At 64.7% G+C, this 23,877-nt stretch overlaps 1 protein-coding gene across 4 annotated transcripts in view; it reads right to left on the bottom strand.

Moving 5' to 3' along the window:
- Window positions 1-23,877, bottom strand: part of KCNAB2 (potassium voltage-gated channel subfamily A regulatory beta subunit 2) — a 62,647-nt gene that overhangs the window by 31,118 nt on the left and 7,652 nt on the right. Inside the window, exons 2-3 of one of the 4 annotated variants that reach the window (XM_045570541.1) lie at window positions 6,593-6,714; window positions 5,697-5,738 (exon numbers count right to left, since the gene is read on the bottom strand). The exons of 1 other annotated variant lie outside the window; for it this stretch is intronic. In XM_045570541.1, the coding sequence (XP_045426497.1) occupies window positions 5,697-5,738; window positions 6,593-6,669 (119 nt within the window). In that variant the 5' untranslated portion in view covers window positions 6,670-6,714. Of the gene's footprint in view, window positions 1-5,696; window positions 5,739-6,592; window positions 6,722-23,877 lie in introns of all 4 variants that reach the window. 2 more of the 4 variants (XM_036460877.2, XM_045570542.1) reach the window with 2 other exon arrangements.

Raw genomic sequence — 23,877 nt, 5'->3', positions numbered from 1 at the left:
ACACCCCCGCCTGGCAGGGAGCACCACTCCTCCTGAGATGGTGCAGCGCAGGTGTGGCCAGGCGGGCTGGGGCGGCAGGGTGCGGGTGAGCATAGCAGCCCCGGGCAAAGGTGCAGGGTGAGGAGCTGGCACCCAGAGGGGTCTGCGGCCAGAGGGCCCAGCACAGCGGAGAACGTGGGGGGAGCTGGGACACGCCCTCGTTTCGGAGGCCCTGGAGGGAGGCGTGGCCGGGAAGGCTCCTCTGGCCCCCGGGCCGCTGGTTTGGGGGACAGAGTGGCTCCTGCCTCTGAAGGCCGGCCAGCAGGGGTGGGTCCTTGGATAAAGGGGGCCCCGGGAGAATGCTTGGGGCTCCGGGCAGCCCCCTCGCTTCTCAGACCTCAAAGCACTGACTTTCCCCTCCCCTATCCCGCCCCTGCATCCCATCCCAGGAAAAATCAGCCCCAACAGCCATTGCTAACAGCCACTGCCCTACTGGCTCTCCCGGAGCTGGGCCCGCCCTTCGCAGATCTTTCCTGGGGACGGCCAGGCCCGGGGGAACTTGTGAGTGAGCTGGGGCCTGGGAAGAGGGGGAGGCCGGTGCTGGCCTCACTGAGCAGAGGGGGCACATGGCCTCGGCCTCCAGGAGCCTCCACACGGAATGTCTGACCTCTGGTCTGGTTACCGAAAGCCACCAAAGCAGGGGCTTGGGAGGAGCCCCACAGGTCTCTCTCGAAAGCGGCAGCCCTCCCACCGGAGGAACCGGCCTCAGTTCCCGAAAGCAGAGGGCGGGCGCGGCGTCCGAGCGGGCCCTGCAGTGCGTGGCGCGGGCACGGCGTCGGGGCAGAAACAAAACCGCTTTTGCTCTCGAGCCGCCAGCAAGCCGAGGCGCAGCCAAGCAGCCGGCTGCCCAGGCGCGTGCCCCGACAGCCCCCGACAGCCCCCAGCGCCCTCTGCCCTTCCCGGGAAAACGGAGAATGCAGAACCTGCCGGGAGCCCACGGTGAGAGCCCACGGAGAGAGCGAGCCGCCGCCCGGGCCTCCCTGGACGGGCAGGTCTGGAGCGAGCAGGCGCCAGCACCGAGCCCCCGCCTCCCCCAGCTCCCCCCACGGCCACCCAGGCCGGCTCTGGGGGGGGGGGGCTTTAGGCTTTGAACAAGCAGCAGGTCTCATTTCCAATCAGCCCGACGCACCCCGAGCACCACCCTCCGTCATCCCGTCCCCGGACGCCTCCGTCCGCAGGCAGCACCCGGAGCAGGCGCTGCCTGACCGGAGGGAGGGAGGGAGGCCGCTCACCTGCTCTGGCCCCGCTGGTGGGAAGGACGCCCGCGCTGAGCGAGCTCCGGGGTCCGCAGGCAGCTGCTCGCCGCCGCTCTCGTTAGGGAGTGTCGCTGCGGAGCGCCGGCGGCAGCTGCTGCCCGCGGCGCGGCCCCCAGGGGTCGGCTGGGAGGCAGCTAGTCCATTAGTCCTATTAGGGCGTTTGTCTCGGAAACAGGCTGAATTATTCAGGAGGCCTCAGCCCCTGGATGCCGCCCGCCCGCCGGGAAGTGCAGCTCGGTGCCGCCGGCAGGCCGACTCGGTGCTGGGGCCGGCGGGGGGCACCGGCCGGGGTCCTGCCATTGCCCCGGGCCACCCCTGCCTCCCCTGCCCCCGATGGCCAGGGACAGGGCCCTGGGGACCCGGGTGGGAAGGACCCGGGTGCACAGCCCCGTCCCCCTCTTGTCCCTGGCTGTGTCGCAGGAGGGGAGCCAGGTCCCTGCGGCATGTGACCCCGCCCTTATTCGAGGGGCTGAGGTCTGAGACCTCCCATCAGCACCCGTGGACGGACGCCCCTCCGCCCTTCCACTGGGGTGCGCCCAGATTGGCACCCAGGATCCGGAAATGGCCGGAAGGTTCGGGAAGCCTGCTGTTGGATACCATCAGCCTCTCCCTGCGACAGGGGCACAGGGACCCTTCCTCACTGCGGGTGGCCTGCCCCGGTGTCTGGGAAATGCTTCTAGGCAGAGCGGGCGGGGGGAGCTATGCCGAGCCCCTGTCCCAGGGTCATGACCCCAGGTGCTGTGGACAGCGGCTCAGCGCTCGGACAGCTCCAAGCCTGGGACTAAGCAGGGGGCACGGTCCTCTCGTGGCAAAGCCACGTGCAGTCCCAGCACAGTGACAGCCACAGGCTGTGCTGTGAGCCTGAACCGATGGTCCGAGCCTGTGGCCCACGGGGCTGAGCGACACGGGCTGCGGGAGGCGCAGCGAGGGAACAAAGCGGACCAGGTGCCTGTCACCGAGTCGGTGCGGAACCGGGAGAGCGCGGTGAACATCCTGACGGCGCCTTCCTCTGCTCGTGGCATCGGCTGTAAAGTAAAGGCTCGGCCGGCAGGCCGTGGGGCTCTCACTCGCCCTCCATCAGAAAGGACAGTGTCCCACCAGCCCCAGCTTCTTCTCTTGTCCGTCTTTCTCCATCCTCCCCCCTCCCCCTCAGGCTCACCGAGCCTGGCTGAGCTGGCACAGCACAGGGGGCCAAAGAGTCTGTGTGACATCACTTCCGGGGAACAGGAAGAGGCTGAGCTGCTTCCCCTGACAGACCCGCCAACAGCATGGCGGCCACCAGCCTGCAGGTGGGGGGCGTGGGGGGGGCGTGGGGAGAGGGATCGGGGCCCCAGGCCCAGGCCGGAGGAGAAAGCTCATGGACGGTGAGAGCATGGCCTAGAGGCCATGGCGGTGACTAGCAGGTTACCCCCTGGGGAGGCCTCAGTGACGGACGTGAGATGGTTTCTAAAGGCCTGAGACCTCATGTGTCCCCCTGGGCAGGAGGCCGCCGGGGCCTCACTGTGATTGGCTGTCACTGGCCGACATGCTTCGAAGGAGGACAGTCTCCTTCCCCCGTCCACTGCTGCCCTCTGTCTTCGCTGACCAGCCCATGGGTGAGCTCCAGACACCCTGTTCCTATGCCCCGTCCCCTCCCTCCCTCCCTCTTCCCGGCTCCTGCGGTTCAGCCCTCCCCCTCTCCTGGTCGCCCACAGCCAGCCTCTCTGCCCCCGTCTTATTCCCTGCAGCGGAGCCGGATCCCTGCCCGGCTCAGACACCGCCATGGCCGCAGCCAGCTCCTCCCTCCCAGCCCCCATCGACCTCAGTCCCGCCGTCCCCTCCCCTATGGCCGGTCGGGGAAGCCACCGCTTCCTGTTCTCTGCACCTCTCCCGTCCGGGCTCAGGCTGTCGGTTCTGTGCTGAGTCCTGTCCTGACCTCAAGGCCCAGCTCAGCGCCCGTGCCGCCTTCTCGGCGAAGCCTCCCTGCTCTCACTCGCCCTCCTTCAGAGAGGACAGCGGGCGGCGGCTGCAGCCCCGTCCTCCTCGGAACCGGCTGCTCCGAGCCTTCTCCCAGGCACGCTGCACCTTGGGCACCACGGGCGCATGTGGGCTCGGGGAGCTGCATCCCTGCTGCCGACCTCTGTCCGCCGTGTCCCTGGCTCCCCCACGGGTGACGGTGGAGTGTCTTTCCTGCCCTCGGACATTGGGCTGGGGCCAAAAGAATGTGCAGAAGTGACAGTGCGTGGGCTCTAACCTCGGCCTTCAGAGACCTTACAGGTTTCTGCCCCCCCCCCCCCACCACATTTCTGCCATGAGAAGAACGGGCCTGGGACAGGCCTGACGAGCCAAGACGGGAGGATGAGCACTTGGACCCGACCTGCAGCTCAGTGCCCAGTCCCGCCTGGATGGACTGGCTCTCTTCAGCCCCCGACACACAAGCAAGGAATGAATGGCTCTTCTACAGCGACTAGAGGCCCTGAGCATGAAAATTCATGCACTGGAGGGGGGTCCCTCAGCCCAGCCTGCCCCCTCACAGTCCGGGAGCCCTCAGGGGTGGGAGGCGACCTGGTGGTCAGGGGAAGGTGACTCCCCATCACACCTCTGCTGCTGCCACTGCTGGCAGCGCAAGTCTCGGCTGGCCCTGGTTGCCTGAGCCTCAGGAGGCCTGGGGGCTTGGGGACTGAGAGGACTGAGAGACTCTGGAGAAAGGTGGCCTGGTGGGGCTGAGGGGACTGGGTGTGGTTGTGAGTGCCACCATCTTTGAGAGTGGGACAGTCAATTAGCATATTCTCTCCTTATTGGCTATGGATGCCACCATCTTTGAGGGTGGGACAGTGATTTAGCATATTCCCTCCTTATTGGCTGTGGGCACTGCCATCTTTGAGGGCAGGGCAGGACAGCAATTAGCATATTCCCTCCTTATTGGCTTGGGTGCCACCATCTTTGCAACAGTGTGAGGGTCAATAAGCATATTCCCTCTTCATCAGACAGGGTGAGTGTGGGGCTGTTTGTTAGGCAGCATTCTGTGGAACAGCTGACAGATACAGGGTTGAGGGCACTGTTCCCGGAGTGGCTCCACGGCGCTGACCGACTCAAACCCCTCGGAGCCACGTCAGTGCCCGGTGACGAGGACGCACACGGGGCCTTTCCCGCCTGCCGTCCTGTGCTCCTTTCCTCCTGGGAGGAGGCAGCCGATGGCGGAGGTGCAAGGCCCGTGCACGTCAGGACTGGTCCTGCCGGACGAGCGCCACCCGTTTGCTCTGATGGGCTGGGCCGCTGCACACCGACACCCGTGCACATTTCATCCAAGCGCCTTTTCAAGCCCAGTTCACACCCAACACGTTCAGGTAAAATCATGGCAGCGACACGGAGTGGAACCGAGGCAGGCTCCCTCTCAGAGCTCTCTGCCAGGAGGGGCCGCCCGGAGGCCCCGGAGCAGCGGCACCAGCAGCCGGAGACCCAGGCCCAGGGCCACGGTGAGCGGTGCCGGAGGAAAGAGCCATACAGGGCCCTGAGCCCTCCGCCCGAAGCTCCTGGTGCATCGCAGGACCCCCGGTCGCGTCACAGGGGGCGTGCTGACACCGGGGAGCTGGCTCTGGACCCAGAGGCGCCCCAGGCCCGAATGCCACACACCAGGGCCCTGCCCCCGAGTCTCATGCAGTCCCCACACCATCCCAGGGCTGGGGCTGACGTTTTCCCGAAAGGAGAAACGTGACGAAGTACCCAGAGTTACCGGCTTTCCAGGAAGCGCCGCCCTCTGGGCACCTCCCCCTGGACAGGCTGGGCAGCGGCTGCCCCAGAGGAGGCGGGACAGCCCAGCTCACCTGCCCGTCCCCTCCGCACCCCGTCCCACGTCCCTGGGGACAGAGCCTCTCGCCCTGTGAACACCGGGGCGCTGATTCACCGACAAGGGACAAGGAAACACATCAGAACGACGCCAGCCAGTCTGCTCCCCCACCCAGGCCACTTGGACCCGGAGCCAGAGCCGCACGCCCCGAGCGGGAGCTGGCCTTTGATCACCGCGAGGCTGCGAATGGGCTCACATCCAAGGGGACAGAGCGAAGGGGCTGAGAACCCCGAAACTGTGACCCAGGACGGCCAGGATAGCGCCTCCCTCCCCCGCGCCCCGAAGGAGGTGTAGGGGCGCCCGCCAGCTGGGCAGGTATCACAGGCCCCTCTGCCCAAACCAGCCGGTCCCACATCAGCCCGCGACCCCACCTCGCACGTTCGCCAGGACAGAGCAGCTGGCACGGGCGGGCGCGAGGGAGCAGGCCGGGCCTCCTTGAGGAATTTCTATTCACAGAAACCACCAGTGCGCCCTGCTGACTGATTGACAGATGCATTGACCTGGAAGGACTGGAGCGCTCGGCCCTCCCCCGCACCCGGCCCTGGCGCCGGCTTAGGGACACGAGGGCGCGTTACCTGTAGAACTGGAGCTGTCTTTTGGGGCTCCCATACCGAGTACTGCGGCAGCATGGGGGAGAGAAGGAGGGAGAGAAGAGAGTCCACAATTGGCATTAACCGCACGGAGGTGCCAGCCCGGAGCCGTGGCGACACACAACCCCGGCCCCACCCCGCGCCGCGCCTCCCGGGCTCAGAGGATGCGAGCCCGGCCTGGTCCCAAGCACTCGGCAGCAGCGCCACCCAGTGGCTCCCAGGGGCAGAGGCCCTGAGCCAGCCTCACTCACACACAGAGAGAAGGGGGAACAAGACAGGAGGTCACCCCCCCCCCCCCCCCCCCCGTCCCCCCTGGGAAAGGCCTGTCTGGGTTTTAAGGAAACACGCTTTCGAACAACAAGGGAAAAACCCTCCAACTGTCACCCTGCTGTCACCCCACTCCCCGTGGGTTCTTAGGGTCCTGATGAGGGAGGGACAGCCCAGGGACACTGGCTGTGGCCCAGGCCCTGAGAATTACCGGGAGGTCCCATGGCCCCACGACTGAGGGGCTCCAGGACTGAGGGGCCCCAGGACTGAGGGCCCCAGGGACTCCATCTGGGCCCGGCGTTCATGCAGTGATTCAGCCTGGGTTCCAGGCTCCACCCAATGCGCCCCAACCACACCCCCGTGATCCCCCTGGGATTTACCCAGAGACCCGAGCTGAGTTTGGAAGAGGCTTCTCCAGGTGCCTGGGGAGACCTGCCCCCCCCCCCCCATCTGGGCGGCGCCCAGGGCATGGGGGGCGGGAGGGACCACGCTGCCGCTGCCCCTCGCAGCCCAGGGGCCTCACGTGGTCCCTCCCTGGGCCAAGGGGAGGACAGTGGCCTCGGGGACTCCTCCTGAGGCAGGGCTGACCGGGGCGGGCTGGGGGCGGGAGTCACCTGTAGATCATGCCGGGGGAGCCGGTCTGCCGCAGGGAGAGCCGAGCCGGGGAGCCCGTGGTGGATTCTGGGTACATGGAGCAGGCCGCTGGTCCCGCCTGCGCCCGTCACGCCGGAAGACTCTGGGGGGGAAGCAGAGGAGGGAGTGCGTTCAGGAAGGCCGGCGGGGCGTGGCCTGGAGGCTCTTCAAGGGCAAAGGTCATCGCCCGCCCTTCATCAGACACACAGGCAGGCAGGCAGGCAGGCAGGCAGGCCCACGCGGACGCGGACGAGGCTGATGACCGGCCCAAGGACCGCCCTATCCCTCCCCTCTCCCCCCAAGTGCTCCTGGGGGTCCCTCGCCATTGCCAAGCCTCTGGGAGCCCATTTCTGTTGCCCCAACTGCAGAAACAGAGGCGCCGGGGCCTCTGTGGACTCGGATCTCTGGACCGTCTCCCCTAGCCCGGGGCCATCCTGGCTGGCCCCCCACCCCGACTCCAGCCACTGCAGGCCTCTGGTGGGACTGCTCAGGAAGCAGCTTGTGTCCGGCCAGCGTGGCTCCGGGGCTGAGCATCGATCTATGGACCAGGAGGTCACGGTTGGATTCCCGGTCAGGGCACAGGCCCAGGCTGCAGGCTCCATCCCCAGTGGGGGGCGTGCAGGAGGCAGCCGGTCCATGATTCTCTCTCATCATGGATGTTTCTCTCTATCCCTCTCTGACATCAATGAAAAAATATTTTTTTAAAAAGAAGAAGAAAAAAGGAAGCAGCTTGTCAGAGGCCTCGCCTCCCGGCTCCGGCACTCACTCCCTCGTCAGCCCCACCCTGGGTGAGGGCGGCCCAGCGGCTGGCTTCTACCACAGACGGGCACAGGCGGGCACTGGCGTCCCTGATGAGGGCGGGTGGCGCCTCCTGTCCCGCTGTGGCAGCTCTGATGGAGCTCACGGCCATGCCGGAGAGGCCCACACGGCAGGGGACTGAGGGTGACCTCTGGCTCCCAGACGGAACCCTCAAACCACCGTGCATTTTGGGGGCCGGGGGGGGGGGCTTCCCCAATGGAGCCTTTGAACACGAGCCCGGCCCGACCAGCGCCTGATGCACCTGCGAGGCCTGAAGCCGGGACCAGCGGCCGCGCCCACCTCTGCCCACAGCCGCCCAGAGCCAAGTCTGCAGGAGCATCTGCGGCAGCAGCAGGTCCTGCTGAGCTCCTGTGGCGCCCGCCTGCCCCTCCGTGGCCGCTCCCAGCCAGCAAGGACCCGCCCACCCCCTCAGGGGCATCCAGAGCCCCCTCTCGCGGGATCCCCACCAGCTCCCCCCACCGTCTGCTTCACGGGAGCCGGGAGGACCTCCTGGGCATCGATCAGATGACGTCATATAATAGCCCCAACCCTCCAACGGTTCCTCACTTTGTTCAGGACGAAAGCCCAAGTCCCAGCACCGCCTGGGACCCCCCTGCCTCTCCCCTCCCCCTCCCCCACTGTCCCCGCTCTCCCCTCCCCCCGCACACGGGCTCCTGAGGCCCCAAACCCGCAGACACAGCCTCGGGGCTTTTGCGCTGGTCTTCCCTGCACCTGAGCTCTGACCCGAGGTCCCTCTGAACCCCCCCCCCCCCCCCCCCCGTGCTCTTTCACGAAGGCCGCCTTCTCACCGAGTCTTTCCCGAACATCTTACCTCAAACAGCAAGCCCAGTCCCCCCCCCCCCCCAGTCCCTTCCCGGCATCACCGCCCCCCAGCACGTAACCCTTCCGGATGCCTCGTACTGCGCCCACGTCTCATTTGTGATCGGTCTCCCTCCCACGAGGTTGCCAGCCTTGTCTTGTGTCCACAGCTGTGCCCGGCACAGTGGACGCTCAGGTAAGTGTTGAATGAATGAATGAATGAATGAATGAATGGGTGCAACTCAGCCTGCGGAAGGCTCAGCCCGGGAAAGCGCAGGGGAGGGCTGGATGGGCGGTGTTAACCTTGAATGCCCTCGCGGTGGGGGGAGGGGGGACACAGGGGATGCTGCCCGCGCCAGGAACAAGGGCAGAACAAGGGCAGTGTCTCTGAGGGTGCCGTGCTCGCCCTGTGCAGGGGGTGGGGGGGGCAGGCCCAGGCAGCCGCAGGTGCAGGGACAGCCAGCACACCTGCAGCAACCAGGAGGGCATCCTGGGGAGGTCACCTCTCCCATTCCTCCCCGCCCCAGCCTGGGCTCCCTGAGCCTGTGGCCAGCTGCTGCCCAGAGCCCACCTCCTGGCCCTGTAGCTGCCACCATCCAATCAGGAGCAACTGCATCCTCCCAGCAGCCAATCCCGGAGGAGCGGGTGTCCTAGTGGGACGCTGCCCATGGCTGGCACCTTGGGAGAGCCAGGCGGGGTGGGGGTGGGGGGAGAGTGGAGGGAGGTGAGGAAGGGGAAGCTTCATAAGCCATTTGAGAGCGCACCAGGCCCGGGAGGGACAGCGGGCTTGGGGCCCAGAGTCTGGGCACGTGTCTCCTGTGTGTGGCCTTGAGCAAACAGCCGGTTTGCGCAGGGAGACACCGAGCAGGGGTGCTCACCGGGCCGGCCCACACTTGCTCACGGGGAAGAGCAGACAGACAGGAAACGCTGAGCCCGAGGAAAGCCGCGGGTAAATCTCGGCGCTCAGCTCTTACCGGGTGAGCTGACGGTGATGACGGGGGGCCACACGGCCAGGAGGCGTCTTTCTGTTCCCCACGACCACTGGCAACACCACCACATCCACAGAGTTGAAACACCACAACGCAACAGGCCCCATCTTCTCCATCCTATCACCATGCTACACTGCGCCTCATTGGCTTGTACTTCCTCCCTCCCTCCCTCCCTCCCTCCCTCCCTCCCTCCCTTCCTTCCCCTCCCTCCCTTCTTTCCCCCTCCCTCCCTCTCTCCCTCCCTGTTCCAGCAACACTTGCACAAGATGGAAGGAATTTGGCGCATCCAGGAGACGGGAGAAAAAGAACACGCAGCTTAAACCAAGAAACTGCCAAGACCCGAGCTGTGCGACCCTGGCGGAGACACAGAGTGACAGAAGACACTTCTGACGGGCCTGGCTGGGCCGCCTGGGGGCAGGAGCAACCTCATGGCGCCAGCATCCAGGGGGCCGTGAGCAGCGACTTGGCAAGAAGCACTCAGGGCTATGGCCCTCACCTTCCTGCACCGGGGCTGACACAGGCCAGTCCCAGGGTCCCGGCCCCCCCCTACACCCCCCACTCACGTACACCTGCAGCAGGGGGCCCTGCCTGGCCCTTCGCCATCTCACAGAGGAGGAGACTGACACCGGGGAGCCTGAGAGCATTGCCCCAGGTCACCCCCAACAATGCCTGTTAGAACTCGAACCCAGGACCAGATCCGGGCCCTGGCTGGGCCTCACCACCCTCCTGACAGCTGCATGGGTCTCGTCGGTCACTCAGAGGGTGGGGCTGGGGTGGCTCCGGCAGGGTCTCCATTCAGAAGCAGTGATCTCTTGGCACTCAGCGTGCTGACTCCTTCCCCCTCGGACCCGGTCCGCTCAGCAGGGCCCCCCCTCCCGGGTTTCACGTGCCGGAACCACGGTGCCGAGAGCGTGGCCTTTCCCGCCACGTGGGGGAGTGGCTCCTGCCACGCTCGGGAGCTGTCGCTGCCCGTGATGAGGGCGGCCCTGCGTGCTAAGCCCCGATGGCTCCCCGAGTGCTCAGCCTACAGCGCCCCCCTGCGGGAGCGTCAGCCATCTTCCCTCGGGAAAACTGATAGATCTTCCCTTCCTCCAGCTGATGGACAGACTTAAACCCCACCACCTGCGGCCAGACATTCCTGAGCACGGCAATCAGCACCTGCCAAATACCCCACATGTGTCAAACACAAGGCCCGCGGGCCAAATCCGTCCCGCCAGGCCTTGCAATGTGGCCCGCACCGCGCTGTCATCTCTGCACTCCGCTGCGTTTCCATCACAATAACAGTTTATGACTGTTCAGTAAACCATTCGGCCCGCGATTTAGGCTGGATTTTAGATTTTGGCCCCTTCTCTGATTGAGTTCGACACCCCTAAATACCCTAAGCCCCATTCCTAAGTCCCTCGGTCCCTAACCACCAATCAGCGTGTGCTGAGGGCCCTAAGTCCCGTCCCCTAGCCTCCCCTTAAAAGTACATGGACCCCCGGCCCTCGCTCTCTTCCGCTCTCTCTCTGGAAGCAGCCGGCAGGGGTGCTCTGCTCTTCAATAAAGCCTGTGTCCTGGCATCCCGGTCTCGGCTCCTCTCTATTTCATCTTTTAAAAACCACACCCGGGTCCTCAGACTGGCAACGCGTCTGCATTCCCTTCGCGGCCTCCGCTCGTTGCTCGCAGAGGGCTGCTTGTCTTCCCCCGAAAAAGGCTCATCCCGTGGACGTGACCGTCACACGCAGGTGGGACTGGATGTCACGAAGGGCGCCTGTGGCTGCCCCCAAAGGCTGGATCGTTCCGGAAGGTCTCAGGCCCCAGCAGGCTTGTCCCTCGGCAGCTGAGCTCGGAAGCTGGAGAGCGGTGTAGGAGTTATCTGTTGCCAGGGGCCAAGGGTGAGCAGCCTAAAACCAGCCTTCCTCACCGGTTCTGGAGGGGCGGGAGTCGGGATGGGTGGGAGGTGGTTCTGGCTCGGGGTCTATCCCAGTTTGAGTTTGAGTGTGGCTGCCGGCGGCTGGGGCTGCAGTCTGATTCGAAGGCTGGCCTGGGGCCAGGGGCTCCTCTCTTACACGGCTCCCTCGGGTGGCTGTGGGCAGCGAGGCCTGAGGCCTGGGCCTCTCACACCAGGTGCCTGGAACCTCCCCAGGGTAAAGACATAAGAAGCTGCGAGTCTTTTGTGGAGAAGTTTGTCCTCTGGTTGCAAAGACCAACCCTCCTCTGATGAGGGAGGGTGTGAGGACCGGCTACCTGGGAGGGCACCATCGTGACGCCATGAGGGATGGCCCCACCCAGCTAGTCCCTCCCTCCTCCTGGCCAGGGCTTGGTCTCTCGCTCACAGATGTATCCCAGGCCCCAGGGGGCCAGCCACACTGCAGGTGCTCAGTGGACGTGACCCAGGGGAGGCGGAGAGCACAGGGTCCTGCTGGCCAGGTGTGACGGACAGACAGACGGACATCGCTGGCCTTCCTGGCGGCCTCGGGGCTGGGACTCCAGCTCCTGCCTCTCGAGCCCTCGGCGGGGGCTGTTCCCGGCACTAAGCCGCCGCCTTGCCGGCCGCAGCCAGCAGCAGCCACCCGGTGACTGTGGCCCCAGAGAGACAGGAAGAGGTGTAACTGCTGGAAACCGCACAGATCCGGAAGGGCGCTTGCATAACACCCCTAGTCCTCCCCCACTGCCCCAGGGGCCAGACACCGCCTCGGGGGCCCCCTCCTCTCCTCTGAGCCAGTCTGGGGCGAGGACCGAGAGTCTGGCCGAGGTGCGAGTGGCCACAGGTCCGGCCTGGGGGGCCATCGGGGAGCAGGCGAGAGGCCCCGGGGTGGAGGCCAACAGCCCCGTTCTGAAGCGGCGCCCCGAGGCCTGCTGAGATCGGGGTGGTGGGGGGCCAGCGGGCGCATGCTCCGGGGGCAGGGTCACAGCCAGGCGCCTGCTCTTTGCCAGGCGGGGCCTGTCTCTCATAAGCCCCTGGGCCTGGGCCAGGGGAGCCGATGGCACGCTGACCCCCGACCTGCCACTGAACGGCATGGGCCTCACGTGGCCAGACAAGAGCAGGAGCGTCCGGCCCACGGAGGCCCACGAGGAGCTTCTTAACAAAGGCCACCGGCCACACCCGCCCATCTTCTCAGAGCAACACCAAGGCCTGTCCCCGATCACACACGTCCACCCCGCACAGGGGGGACATGCCCCGTCCTCATCTCACTAGCGTCAGAGTTAAGTAAAGGTCACGGCCAAGGAACCCCAACGGTCCCAAATCGCCGGGAAATCCCCTCACACAGCCCCCACCTCCACCCCCAAACCAGGCACGGGCGGGGCTCCGGCTACACCAGGACCTGGCGCGGCAACGGCCCGGCTGCCGGGCCAGCACACTGAGGCCCTGGAGGGAACGGAGGCTCTAACCGCGGGCGGGGCCTCATCGCCAGCGGTGCCTCCTGCTGGGCGGCCCAGGCGGAAAGGTGCCACGCGGGCCCGCCTGGTGCCCGCAGAGGGAACCTCAGTGTTTTCAGACTCCGTGAGTGGGGGGGGGCAGGGGGAGACACGGGAACCGCCCGCATCCCCTGACCAATGCCAGCGCCCAGGCCCAGGCAGCCATTCATTCAGCAGACAGTCTCGGCTCCAGCCTCTGCCACCCCACCCCACCAAGACCACACCCTGCTCCCACATCCTGCCAGCTGGGGGGGAGGGGGGGGAAGAGCAGGTGGGGGAGGGAGGGGCCCTCGCCAGAAGCACCCGGCTTCTCTGAGCAGGAGGAAGCCGCTTGGGCTCCAGGGAGTTGCCCGCCCAGCACTGCCCTCCCCCACCCCGGAATGGAGCTGACGGGGTGGCCGTGCTGTGGTGCTGGGGCATCAGCACAGACCTGCAGGGTGGGGAAGGCTTGGGGTCCCCATTTCGTCTTGTTTTTAAGGCGGGACCCCCACTCCCTGGCCTCGGAACCCCAGCCAGGGGTTCCCAGACGGCAGCAGCCGTGCAGGAGCCTCTGGGAGCCGCAGGGGCTGTGGGCAGCTGGCACCGCCCTGTGCCCCACAGTGCCGACAGCAGTGGCCTGCAGCGCCCTTGATCTCCAGGCACCTCGCTGCCCAGGAATGAAAGCAGAAGCCAGCAGCTCCGGGGGCGGGACTGTGTCTCAGGCAGACGGGCACCCCGGCTGGCTGCTGGGCTGCACCCCACCCCACCCGCCACCAGCAGTCACTGGGACGTGGGGGCCTGCTGAGCCCCTCGGGGGGCCGGGGGGAGCTGCAGCGGCTCTGCTGACGGGCCACGCAGCCTCTGCCCATCCTGCAGGGCAGTCACGGGGCAGCTGCCACCTGGCTACAGCCGGCCTCTGGGGGCAGAGACTGGGGGCTGCTTGGGCGGATGAACCCAGCTGGCAGGGGAGCACATGAGCCCGGCTCAGCACAAACACCAACCCTTCCTGGGAGACGGCCCCGAAACACCCCGGTACCTGCTTGTCAGTCGGGATGGCCAGGCACAAGCCCATTTTGGTGGAAGGCGAACAGCCACGGGACCAGGGGGCCAACCAGGAAGTGGGTGGCAGGAGGTGCCACAGGCGGAGGCGGCTGGCGGCTGGGGCCCCAGGGAGCGGGGTGTGGCCTCCAGCCCGGGTGCAGAGGCAGGGCCCTCAGACAGCCTCCCGGCGGCCCAGCAGCCTCGAGGGGCGGGAGGCCGCCCTCCCAGGCGGGCTGGACCCCTGCTTCCGGGAGGGCGGACAGCCCCAGTGATTCCAGTGCCTGATCACCGGTGCCCGCACTGTGCCAGAGCCGGCCCCACAGCCCGGAGGTGGCACTGCTGCTCCCCACCTGACAGAGGAGGACGTGGGGCTCAGAGGTCAGGCTGGGGCCCGGACCTGGGGCCGGCTGACCCCAACGCCGTGCTCTGAGCTGCTCGGGGCTCGCCTGCCCACCGGGAGGAAATGACATTGCTTCTTTGGGGGCTCCCGCACGAGATTGCTGACGTAATCAGCGATACCCTTTGGGCCGATGCCATGGGTTACACTTCCTGTGGGTGTCACACAGACCCTTATAAACCCCGCAGGCGGCCATGATGTGCCCATCCCACAGATGCGGACGCTGAGGCCAAGGTCAGCCAGCTGGTGCATGTCTGGGGGAGGGAGGGCGGGGAGGATTTGAGACTCGAGGCTCTGAGTCCGGCGCTGGGCACATGCAGCTGCCACCCTTGGCTTGGCCTTTCGGGGGCCCCACACCCAGGCCGCCTCCACAGGGGCCTCGGCTTGCGGAGATTCTCCGGAAAACAACGGGGGTGCCCAGGCCAGAGCAGTTCCTCCACCGTGGCCGGCGGGCGGCCCCCTGGCGCCCCGGGACGAGCCGGGCTCTGCTGCGGCCGTGGGCCCCGTGCGTGCGCGGTGAGTGGCCGGAGAGAGGAGACAGTAACACGCAGGGCACACGCGGGCGCCGAGGCTGCGGGTCTCGGTGCCCATACACGACGCTGCGTGGGCACAGCCACCTCACGGCACCTGGTCATTGCGCTGCCGTTAGGAAATGCCCGACGTGGCCGAACCCGGTGTGGCTCAGAGGATAGAGCGTCGGCCTGCGGACTGAAGGGTCCCGGGTTCGATTCCGGTCAAGGGCATGTGCCTTGGTTGTGGGCACATCCCCAGCAGGAGGTGTGTGAGAGGCAGCTGATTGATGTTTCTCTCTCATCGATGTTTCTGACTCTATATCTCTCTCCCTCTCTCTGTAAAAAATCAATAAAATATATTTTAAAAAAATAAAAAAAAAAGAAGAAAGAAATGCTGGAAGTGGCGGCGTCAGCAGCAGGCGTGGCCCTCAGTCCTGGAGGCCGGAAGCCCAGATCAGGAGCCGGCGGGTTCGGGCTTGGGAGGCCGCCTCTGGCTGTCCTCACGGGCGGGCGGTGAGCTCAGGTTCCCCGGTCCCTCCCGTCTTACGAGCACACCACCCATCATGGCCCCCTCCAGACCCCCACAGCTCAGACCCCCCCAAAGGCCGCACTTCCTAATGCCGCCCTGTCAGGATTGGGGCTTCAATTTATGGATTCTGGGTAAGGTGACCAGATGTCCCGCTTTTGGCGGGACTGTCCTGATTTTTAACAATTTGTCCCGAGTCCAGTGGCGTATTAAAAAAAAAATCGGGACTTTTTTAAAACGCCGCGGGACAAATTGTTAAAAATCGGGACTGTCCCACCAAAATCGAGACGTCTGGTCACCTTAATCCTGGAACACACACAAATTCAATCCATGACGCGCTGTGTGTCTCTCCGCCACCCCCCCCCTCCCGCATTCCTGCCACACGGCAGGCCAGCATCTGGCCCCCTGCTGTGCCCAAGCCCCGGCCCCACACGTTTCCCTCTGCTCCCCCGTAGGAGAGGCCGGCCGAGCCCTGCCTGGGACAACACCCCATCGTCCCTGTGCCAAGGAGGAGGCCACCTCATTCCCAGAGGCAGAGGCCGGGCGCCCACCGCCCCACCCGCCTCGCACACAGCCCTCTGGGCCACACGCGTCCCTGCCCCCGCTGCCCGCACGGCTCCCGGTCGCGTCCCAGGCTTTACCTCTCGCCCAGGTGCTTCAGCCGCGTGTCCCCCGCAAAGCGCCCCTAGCTCCACGGTGCTCCTGGCCCCTGGGGCTTTGTATTCCGTTGGGTTGATCTTCGGGGGGGTTTAGCGGCTTCCCGGCAGCCCTGGGTCCGAGTTTTCATCTCAGGATCACCGCCGGCTCCCCAGGATTGGACACGCTCATCCCGCTAATCACTGAGCCAGAAGGCAGGCTGCCCGGGTGGCGGCGTGATCTGCAGCCTCTGGCCCATCCCCACTCCAAACCTCACTGTGGGGTGGGGGTGGGGGACGACGCAGGAGGCAGATGCCCGGCCGGGGGATTTACTGGTGCCCGCTTAGCGCTGCCCCCACCGGCCACCTGCACCCGGGCCATGCATGTCACAGTGGAGGCCTCCCAGAGCCGTCCCACAAGTGTAAGCCTTTGACATTGAAACACTCCCTGCGTTTTCCCCCGGGAGACCCCTCCCCGGTGACACGTTATGCAAATTTCCCAAGCGTTCACGAAAGGCCACGAAAAGACACCTCAGCGGATCCAGGACTTGGCTCCGTGGTCGGCTGAGAGGATCCCGCCTGGACCATCAAGTGGCCTCCTGCCGAGACACCCCCAGCTCCGGCTCCTGCCTTTGCCCCCACTCCAGATCTAGGCAAGCAGATCTGGGGGGCTCTGTGGCTCCATCTCTGCTGGGGGAGCAGTGGCTGTGGTTCAGAGGCTGGACTCTCAGCACCATCACTTCTGTCTTGCCAAGCGGCAACGGTGCTTGGACAGGTTCAAGCCTCGGGCTAAGGACAGGGCACAATCCTCTCGTGGCAAAGCCACATGCAAGTCTCAGCTCCGTTACAGCCAAAGGCTCTGGTTGTAAGCTTGACCTCAGGGTTCAAACCTGTGGTCCCAGGAGGCTGAGTGATGTGAGCTTGATAGAGTTCAGGTGCACGTAATTGAGTCGATTTAAAACCTGTGAGAACATTGTAAACATCTTGACCACGCCCTTCCTTTGCCTCCTATCATGAAATCTGATAAAATAGACTCGGCTTGCAGACGCTGGCACTGTCTCTCCATCAGAGAGCAGCATCCCATCTGGCCCCAGCTTTATTCTCTTGTCTGTCTTCTTTAATCCTTCTCCCTGCCCACTCCACCAGGAGGACACTCCACGTCCTGGGCCTCCAACCACCCAAACCCGCCTCTTCTGCAGGATGGGACGGTCACTGGGCACAGGGGCCTCGGGCGCCGTATCTCTGAGCCATGTTCCTAGCAGAGGCCGAGGGCCGGGCAGAGGGCAGGCGGCTTGTCTGCCCCGCTCCTGAGGCGACACATGCAGGATTTAAAAACGCTACACTCATTTCACTGCCTCGCCAGAGTGAGGACGCGAACATACAGTCTGTGTGAGCAACTCCAATAAAAAACAAATAAGGCAAAAAAAACCCAAAAAACAAACAAACAAAATAAATAAGGCAGCCGAAACCAGTTTGGCTCAGTGCATAGAGCGTCGGCCTGTAGACTGAAAGGTCCCTGGTTCGATTCCGGTCAAGGGCATGTACCTTGGTTGTGGGCACATCCAAGAGGTAGCTGATCGATGTTTCTCTCTCATCGATGTTTCTAACTCTCTATCCCTCTCCCTTCCTCTCTGCAAAAAATCAATAAAATATATTAAAAATAAATAAATAAAAGAGGCAAAAACAGAGGCCCAAACAGTCCGGCACCCGAGGCCAGCTGTCCCAGCAGAGGCACTGCGGCAGCGGATGGCTCCGGGGTCTACCCCGGGACAGATGAATCAGATTCACGGGGGAAGGAAAGCAGGTTAACGAGGATCGGAGCACACAGGGCCTCTGTGCCTTCTCCCCGCCTCCCGACACCTCCGAGGGGTAGAGGCCAGGGGCGGGGCCAGCAGGCAGCATGGGGTCACCTTCCTGACCCAGAATGACCCCACAAGGACAGGGCTGTGGGAATCCCTTCTGTCTTCATTTCATTTCTGAGGATGTCCCTTCTTTTCTTTCTTTCTTTTATTTATTTATTTTTTATTAAGGTATTATATGTGTACATATCTTTCCATTGCCTGCGAGGTCCCTTATTTTCAATGTCATAGATCAGAGGTCTGCCGACGATGGCCCAATGGCCCCCACCTGTTTTTATAAATAAAGTTTTATTAATCTACAGCCACACCCTTCCGTCCACATGTTGTTTCTGCGGCGTCCGCACCGGGAAGAGTTGTGGCAGGACCATCCTGAGGCCTGAGGATGGCTCTGTGCCCTTTCCCGCACGCGCTGGCTGCCCCTGCCCTGCTGTTTGTCACTCCTCCCGCCTCCTGGGAAGGACCCGTCCCGCACAGACAGCTGCGAGGGACGGGTCTCTTGTTGGTGGTGTTTTCACGGCTGGCGTTGGGCTGGGGCTCGGAGATGTTGTCAAGCAGCCGCAATGCCGAGGTTTCTGCTCTGCAGGGACCGTGTTTGGACGGGGATGGCAGTCACGAGCAGCTTCCCTGAGAGGAGACACGCCGGGGAGCACCGGCGCCTGTGGACACTGCGGTCTCCGAGGACGGGGCTTTGCGCCCACCCCCAGGCCACCTGCTGGCCCCCGCCGGGCTCTGCTCCCGGACATCTGAGGAGGAGGGCGGGGGGACCCCTGGCAGGGCTGAGCGGGCCCTCCCTCATGGCTCCCTTCCCTGTGATGCTGTGTGAGCTCTCCCTCCAGGCTCCTGTGAGTCACAGCAGCCGTTTCAAACCTCGGGCAACGCATGCCCTCCCCCCTCCCCCGTGGAGCCACAGTGAGCCCAGGGTGCCTGCCGCCACCACCGTCACCGCCGCCACCTCCGCCTTCACTATTACCTCCACCACCTCCACCTCCACCACCACCGCCACCGCCTCCACCTCCACCTCCACCTCCTCCACCGCCACCTCCTCCACCGCCACCTCCACCGCCTCCACCACCTCCACCGCCACCGCCACCGCCTCCACCTCCACCTCCACCTCCTCCACCTCCACCGCCACCGCCGCCACCTCCGCCTTCACTACCTCCACCACCTCCACCTCCACCTCCACCTCCACCGCCTCCACCTCCACCTCCACCTCCACCGCCTCCACCACCGCCACCGCCTCCACCTCCACCTCCACCGCCACCCCACCGCCACCGCCACCGCCTCCAGCTCCACCGCCACCTCCACCGCCACCGCCTCCACCTCCACCTCCACCTCCTCCACCTCCACCGCCACCGCCTCCACCTCCACCTCCACCTCCACCGCCTCCACCTCCACCGCCTCCACCTCCACCTCCACCTCCACCTCCACCGCCACCTCCTCCACCTCCACCGCCTCCACCTCCACCTCCACCGCCACCGCCTCCACCTCCACCTCCACCTCCTCCACCTCCACCGCCACTGCCTCCACCTCCACCTCCACCGCCACCGCCTCCACCTCCACCGCCTCCACCTCCACCGCCACCTCCACCGCCACCGCCGCCTTCACTACCTCCACCACCTCCACCGCCACCGCCTCCACCTCCACCGCCACCTCCACCGCCACCGCCGTGCCTCCAGCTCCGCCGCCACCACCTCCACCTCCACCGCCTCCACCTCCACCTCCACCGCCACCGCCTCCACCTCCACCTCCACCTCCACCTCCTCCACCTCCACCTCCACCGCCACCGCCTCCACCTCCACCGCCACCGCCTCCACCTCCCCCTCCACCTCCTCCACCTCCACCTCCACCGCCACCGCCTCCACCTCCACCTCCTCCACCTCCACCGCCTCCACCTCCACCTCCACCTCCTCCACCTCCACCTCCACCACCTCCACCGCCACCGCCGCGCCTCCAGCTCCGCCGCCACCACAGCTGCTGCCTTTCTGGTGCCTCCCGGGCTGAGGCTGCAGCTGCCGGAGCAGCGCACACGAAGCCTCTGCACCCACCTCTGAGCGAGATGACCCACCAGAGACAGAGTCCGGGGCACGCCCACCCGCCTGTGAGAACAGGAGCGACAGCGATGCCAGCGTCTGTGAGGAGGGGGCTTCCCGCTCCGGTGGGGTCTCCACAGGAGGGGAGAGGAGTGCTGGGTCCCCACAGCCAGACGGAAAGCCTTTTAACGGCGCCAAGGTGAAAGCACAGGGTGCAGGGAGGGGAGGGAGCACACAGCCTTGCCCGCGGTGCCCGCGGTGCCCGCTTCCAGAGCCTGACTCAGTGGTTGGGGAGCAGCTGACAGGGGGGAGCAGCGTTGGCCTAGCTCCCGGTGGGTGGACAGACAGGCGGACGGATGGACAGATGCACAGGCTCCAAGCTGCTGCCCTCGTGTCCGGGGTTGAGGGGCGGGTGTCAGCCTCTTACACCCAGATGGGAGGGGAGGCCAGCATGGTGGGGCTCCCGGACAGGCCCTCCGGACTGGATGCCCTGATCCAGTGCCCCCACCCTCAGGAGCCGCGGGGACACAGGCGCTCCGTGGGGCAATGTGAGGACGCGGCAGAGAGTGAGGTGTGAGCCGAGGGCCCACACCGGGCCTGAGGGACGCCCTCCTCATCCCCAGACCGAGAGGGTAAATGGGGCCCCTGCCCGCCCCTCCGTGATTCGTCCTGACCGTGGTCTAGGGGACTCACTCCCTCTAACCTTGTTCGTATGTACGTATGTACGCATGTATTTTTTAATCCTCACCCGAGGGTATTTTTTTCCATTGATTTTTAGAGAGTGGAGGGGAGGGAGGGAGAGAGAAAGACATCAATTGGTTGCCTCTCGTAGATGCCCCACTGGGGCTGGGGGTCAAACCTACAACTGAGGTACATACCCATGACTGGGAATCGAACCCACGACCATTCGGAGCAAGCAGGGCCAGCGCTCTAACCACTGAGCCCACCACCCAGGGCCCAGCTAACCTTGTAAACCCTCTAACCCACATGTGTCAAACACAAGGCCCGCGGGCCAAATCCGTCCCGCCAGGCCTTGCAATGTGGCCCGCACCGCGCTGTCATCACTGCACTCCGCTGCGTTTCCATCACAATGACAGTTTATGACTGTTCAGTAAACCATTCGGCCCGCGATTTAGGCTGGATTTTAGATTTTGGCCCCTTCTCTGATTGAGTTCGACACCCCTACTCTAACCATAGAAAGCTGTATAAAGAGCAGAGAAGTGGCCTTCTCAGGGGGAGCGTGCCCCAGCCCTGCCCTGGCTCCTCACCTGGTGGGGGGGGCGGGGAGTCTGCAGGGAAGTGTCTGCGGATCTCTGCGTCAGCGTCTGTGCGGGGCTGCGGCGCCCTGCTCCCCGGGGCACGGAGAGTAACAACCCCGGCTTCAGAGGTTGTTACCCGTGCCGGGCGGGCACGATCAGCCTCGCCAGGGCCGCACCCCCGGGGTCTGAGACGCCACTCAGCACCCCCAGGCCCTGCGGGTTAAACACGGGCAACGGGGACCCGCCAGGTGTGCACTCTGCCGCCACGCCGAGCAGAGGTGGGCTTCACTGACAATGGTTCCTCCGGGAGGCTGCGGCGGAGCTGGCTGCACGCCCCCGGGGCACTGGGTCCCGGTTGGTAAGAGGCCCCGAGGCTGGGGCTCGGAAACCCCACTTCTGTGACGTGTGGGAGAGAGGAACGTGGGCACACACACGTGTTCACGTCTGCCCCTGGGGAGGAGGCGAAGGGGACGGACCCTCAGGACACACGGCGTGAGCGACGTGGGGGAAACACGAGGCTGTCACGTCTCACATGGTCACAGTGCGCGTCTCTGCTGCTGTGTGTCGAACAGACAGCGGACAGCACCCGCGTCTCGCCGGCAGGAGGGAGGGCTCCCTCCCCTGAACCCCGCGATTCCTGCCTCCGACTCGGGTGGGCTGTGTGCGTGGCAGGAACGGAAGACCCCACGGCAGCAGGGGGAACCCCTGGGAGGCTCTGCGGCTGGGGGCTGGAGCAGGGGCCAGTGGTGTCCCCCCTTACCGGCATCCCGGGACCCTGGCCCAGGATGGAGGCCAAGGCCAGCATCTGCCCTCTAGTGAGGTGGGGGGCATCGGCGGGAGTCTGTCCGGTGGCTGTGTGACCCAAGGGAGGCACAGTGCCTGCTCTCCCCCACGAGCATCACTCAGCACAGCACCCACTCTGAGCGGCTGGGCACTGAGAGTAAATGCTTGGCCCGGGCAGTGTGGCTCAGCGGTTGGGCATCAACCCAGGAACCAAGAGGCGGCCAGATCAATTCCTGGTCAGGGCACAGGCCCGGGTTGCAGGCTCCAACCCCTGTGGGGGGCCATGCAGGAGGCAGCAGATTGATGATGTTTCTCTCTCATTGATGTTTCTATCTCTCTATCTCTCTCCCTTCTACTCTCTCTAAAAAATTAAAAACACATATATTTTAAAAAATGTTATAAAAGAGTAAATGCTTGCAAGGCTTAAGCAGAGACCCGACAAAGAGCAGATCTGGGTCAAGTGGCAGCTACGGACACAAATGAGAGTTGTTGCTGTTGTCATCACTACAATCACCACCACCCACATCCCCACCCCCATCATCACCTCCATCACCACCATCTTCATCCCCATCACTATCATCACCATCACCCACATCCCACCCCCTTCATCATCGCCATTATCACCTTCACCATCCCCACCTTCCCCATTATTACCATCCCCATCATCCCCTCCATCACCACCATCCCCATCCCCATCACTATCATCACCATCACCATCACCCACATCCCACCCCCTTCATCATCGCCATCATCACCTTCACCTTCTCCACCTTCCCCATTATTACCATCCCCATCCCCATCATCCCCTCCATCACCACCATCCCCATCCCCATCACTATCATCACCATCACCATCACCATCACCCACATCCCACCCCTTTCATCATTGCCATGCAGCACCGTCACCTCCCCACCCCCCAGACGATGCAGTAGGCCATCACACAGTACGCACCGCACCACCCCATCCCCACAGTCCCCTCACACCATCCCCAGCACGAGCATAGCCCAGCAGCCACGCACCATCGCCACCAGCACTCCCAGCCCCAGCACATCAGCCCATCACCCACATCCCCATCATTATCACCACCATCATCATCCCCATTCCCATTACTACCATCCCCATCATCACCTCCACTACTATCACTATCATCACCACCATCACCATCATCCATATCCCCATCATTACCACCATCATCACCATTACTACCACCACCACCACCACCACCACCATCCACATTATCACCATCACCATCACTACCATCCCCATTATCACCACTACCATCCCCATCCCCATTATCACCATCCCCACCACCACCTCCCATATAACCACCACCACCTCCCATATAACCACCACCATTATCACCACTACTGTCAACATCACTACCACCACCATCCCCATCCCCATCCCCATCCCCACCACCATCCCCATCACCACCACCACCACCAACCCCATTATCACCATCACCACCACCACCTCCCATATAACCACCACCACTGTCATCATCACCACCACCACCACCACCACCACCATCACCATCACCACCATCTCCATTGTCACCACCACTGCCTTCTTCCAGCTTCAGATGAAGTGTCTGCTCCTTCCTGCAGGGGGGAGGCTCTGAGCAGTATGGTCTTCCCCCGGAGGCCCTCTCCCCTGGAGACCTGCTCATGAACCCCGCCCTTCTCTGCCTGCCCCCGGGACCGCTCAGTGCGGGCGCCCTGGGAGTCTGCGGCGAGGAGCTGCCTGCGGAATGAAGTGGCTCCTCGTAAAGCCCTGAGTGTGCGGTCTCTCCGGGAGGCAGCAGGGCGGCCGGCAGAGCGCATGCATCCAGATGCCAGGCGGCTGGGCGCCCCTGGCCCTCCGCCCAGGATGCCAGCCTCAGGACCACAGCTGCCTCAGCACCTGGCGCTGTCCCAGCCTCAGGGAGTGTCCCGCCTGCTGCTGCCCCTGGCTGGGAGCCATGCCCCAGAGGGCTCGCCTCCCTGCCCTCCCGGGGGCATTGCCTGTTGCGCAGGGTGTGCCAGGAGCGTGCCCTGGGGGAAAGCGCGACTGGAGTGCCCCCTGCAGAAGGTGGCACCAGGGAGCCCGTGCTGAGACGGCTGTGGCCCGTCCCCGGAGCCCCCGGCTGGTCCCTGCCTCCGGCCTCAGGGCCCACAGCTCACGGCGTGGCGGCGGGCGCACACAGGTCTGCACTCAGGCCTCTGAGGGTGCTGGGCTGGGCTCCAGGGCCGCTGGGA

Source organism: Pipistrellus kuhlii, unplaced genomic scaffold, assembly GCF_014108245.1.
Source record: "Pipistrellus kuhlii isolate mPipKuh1 unplaced genomic scaffold, mPipKuh1.p scaffold_m20_p_34, whole genome shotgun sequence".
Classification (NCBI taxonomy): domain Eukaryota; kingdom Metazoa; phylum Chordata; class Mammalia; order Chiroptera; family Vespertilionidae; genus Pipistrellus; species Pipistrellus kuhlii.
The sequence above is the reverse complement of the archived record's forward strand: the minus strand, read 5'-3'. Positions and strand labels throughout refer to the sequence as shown.